The 3,183-nt window shown below is 33.5% G+C and overlaps 1 protein-coding gene across 1 annotated transcript; it reads left to right on the top strand.

The window, feature by feature from the left end:
• The first annotated feature begins 1,957 nt into the window (after positions 1 to 1,957).
• Positions 1,958 to 2,872, top strand: LOC110108671 (E3 ubiquitin-protein ligase RHA2B). The gene has a single exon (XM_020839419.2). It carries the CDS (start codon positions 2,001 to 2,003, stop codon positions 2,517 to 2,519), a length of 519 nt encoding a protein of 172 aa, XP_020695078.1. The 5' UTR covers positions 1,958 to 2,000; the 3' UTR covers positions 2,520 to 2,872.
• The last annotated feature ends 311 nt before the right edge of the window (positions 2,873 to 3,183 follow it).

The raw sequence follows: 3,183 nt of genomic DNA, 5'->3' as shown, positions 1-3,183 counted from the left end.
TAAATATACATTGATCTTACTTCATAAGTCATAACAAACTAATTACCTATCTCATTTATTTAAAGTGCTCCTCAAAGAAGGGACCTATAAATGATCACTAAAAGAAATAATCATTTATGAAGATAACAATGTTATCTTGTCAATTAAAATTTTGTCTATTTGTTTATTAAGGTTTCGTTTGGAACGGCTTTCTTCTTAATTGCTTTCTAAAACAGTTTTTTAATAAAAAAATTTTTGAAATTTAAAATTTTATACTAAAAAATCATTTTAAAAAGCAGTATAAAAGCTGTCCCAAATGATGCCTATGTTGTAGCTTAAAATGGTTACTTGTAAAAAAAAAAATCACTCCATTAAGCTACAAGTACTTAGTCACTCTATAAAAAATCTTTAGAAATCAAATGGTCCCCAATTAAACTCCTACACCTACCCTCTTAATCAAATGTATTAATATTTTTTTATATGCTAGTAGAAAAAAAATCTATTGTAGGGAAGGAAATAAAGTAACATAGGGACCCAATACTTTATTTTTTTAGAGGGGTAGCAATGAAAGCAGTACCTCAATAAAATTGAACATAAAATGTTGCTCACTTTGGTCTGTTGGTTAGGAGCTTTGACGGTTAATTAGGAGATCTTGAGTTCAAGCCTTGAATATGTGATGCACATGTGAGTTTTCTTTAATTAGCCTAAATGTCCAAAAAAAATTAAACATAATAATAAAAAAAAAACTACATCAAACATAGATAGGACTATGGGAAGGCTTGACACCTTAGGTGAGCTCTAAACATCTAATAGTAAAATGACTTGACTTATATTAAGAAATGTAGAGGTAGATCTAAAAAGATTTGGTTAGAAAATATTAGAAATGATCTTTCTTTAATAGATTTAAACGATAATTTGATTTTTAACATGATACAATAGAGAAAAAGAATTCATGTATCCGACCCCACATAGTGGGATAAAGGCTTTATGTTGTTTTTGTTGTATTGAAGTAAAATGAATATATTTTTTAAAGCTTATTGATGGTAGTCACCCGCGATGGTTGCCAGGCTGTCAGTGGACAACAACAGGTTGTGGGGTGTTGAGCAGTGGTTGTGGCAAGTAAAGATGTCAGTGGTTGGCGGGTGGCAAGTGATGCATCAGAGGCTGTCAAGTGGCAAGTGGGTGGCGGCGAGTGAGCAGTTGTCCGGTCGCAAGTGGGTGGCGCCAAGTGAGCAGCTGCCGAGGTACATGGACGTGGGTGATGGATGATGGTTAACAATTGCAATTGACAATTTTCAACGTTGGTCATGGCGGTGGTGACAACGCCAATAACAAAATTAGCTTACAATGTATTCATAATTCAACCAAAACCAGTGTGGCTTTTGAATGCATAAAAATGAAGCATAGAGTGAATTTAAGATTCAGCAAAATAAGATAAATAATATTAAATTTTTCTCAAATAATAAGATAATAAATTATGGAGTGAATCTAACATTATTTTCAAATTGCATTTCAATTATAAATAATAAGAAAAAATTTCTCATTTTAAAAAAGATAATCAAAACAATAAAAAACCTATAATTTTTTATTAAACCAAAAAGCTTCTCCCAAAATATGAAGAATTATATAGTAATTTATAAAAAAATTAAAAAGATGCTTAATTTAGATAAGAATATTCCCATATTATATTTTTCGAATAATCTTTAAAATTATTCATAAAAAACTGTGATATCCGCTTAACACGTAATTAATACAAAATAATTGTTTATTTATACTAAGTTCCTGTTAATTTCGTAGTACTCCCAACTAAGCAAAGCATTTATTTATTGCGGAGAAAAGGACAGCCGGTAATGCATGTCTTCTTTAATGTTGTACAAGAAGAAAAAAACCACGCTAAATTTTGGCATTAGTAAAATACTGAAACTAGAGCATAACCCCAAACCCCCCTCTCTCTCTCTCTTCTGCAAAACCCAATAACCTCTCTCTCTCTCTCAGTCAGTGTCTCTTTCTTCTGCACAACTATGACAATGCGAAAGCTTCTCCCATCCTCATTCATGTCCATGCTAGTTCTCCCTTGTTTGTCCACTCTCCTTCTTCTCTTAAAGCCCCTTCTCAGAATCCTTCACTTACAGTCAACAACACCAACCCACGCACAATCAATGAATCCTACCTCCTTGGAAACATATCTCGCTGTCTGCAACAGAGCCACATCCATATCTGATACAAATATTGCCATTTTTCAGTACAAACAAGTAGTTGGCGAGCAATTACTGTGCATTTTCTGCTTATCAGAAGTTGGTGAAGGAGAATCAGTCAGGCAACTAAGCTGCAGTCATCTTTTTCATAGCAGTTGCTTTGATAAATGGATTGAACATCGAAGAACAAATTGTCCCCTCTGTCGCTGCTCGCTGATTTTGTTGGAGACAAAGGCAGAGCAGCTTGATCATGAGATTGAAGATGAAGAAGTTGAAGATTCTGCAACTCCTCTTCTAGCTTTTGTGCAGAGAGAATGGTGGGGAGTTGTTCATCCCTGTGGTTGAATTGAAAGGTTTTGTTTTTATTTGTTTTTTTAGCTATTTTAGATAGCTGGATTTTAAGGCTAGCTAAGAGTGTAGATCAGGTCTAAGTCATTGTATGAAGTAAGAAAGCTGGGATTAACTTGCCTGAACTGTCAATTTGCTTCTCCTCTTTCATGTGAAAAAAATAAAGATTGAGGGACCTTCATGTTTGCTTTATGAGATCATGAGATTAGTCTTCGCACTGTCTTGTCTTCTTTATCTTGCTGGTGGACCACCATATTAATTTATGAGTGGTAGAGCTGTAAAGATAAAGGTTTCTGATCATGTTTGTTGTTTTCTCTTTAAAGTATATGTATATAGATTATTTATCTCTATCTTTTTTTTGTCTTGAGCTTTCTTGTTATATTACAGCATTGTAAAACATATGCGATGGAAAATGTTGTTGTAAATTTTGTCGCAAATGGTAATTTGGTAAGGGAATTTCTCTTTCTTATAAGTTTTAGGATTTCCAATGAAGTAATAATTTCAGCGCCTCATAAAGACATGGCAAATCATTGAGAAGAATTATCAGAAGTATACTCGAATCCATTGTAATGCAAATTTAGGTTTTCAGTCTTCCACCTTTTAAACGGCGTTCTCCAAGAGAGTGAGAGACTCCTTCCTTTCACTCAAGATGAGAAATGAG

The sequence above is a fragment of the Dendrobium catenatum genome, unplaced genomic scaffold, assembly GCF_001605985.2.
Source record: "Dendrobium catenatum unplaced genomic scaffold, ASM160598v2 fragScaff_scaffold_54, whole genome shotgun sequence".
In the NCBI taxonomy this organism is placed as follows: Eukaryota; Viridiplantae; Streptophyta; class Magnoliopsida; order Asparagales; family Orchidaceae; genus Dendrobium; species Dendrobium catenatum.
The sequence above is the reverse complement of the archived record's forward strand: the minus strand, read 5'-3'. Positions and strand labels throughout refer to the sequence as shown.

Coding starts and splice junctions, on each gene's coding strand:
- LOC110108671 (XM_020839419.2), top strand. CDS start 2,001: ATGACAATGCGAAAGCTTCTCCCATCCTCATTCATGTCCATGCTAGTT.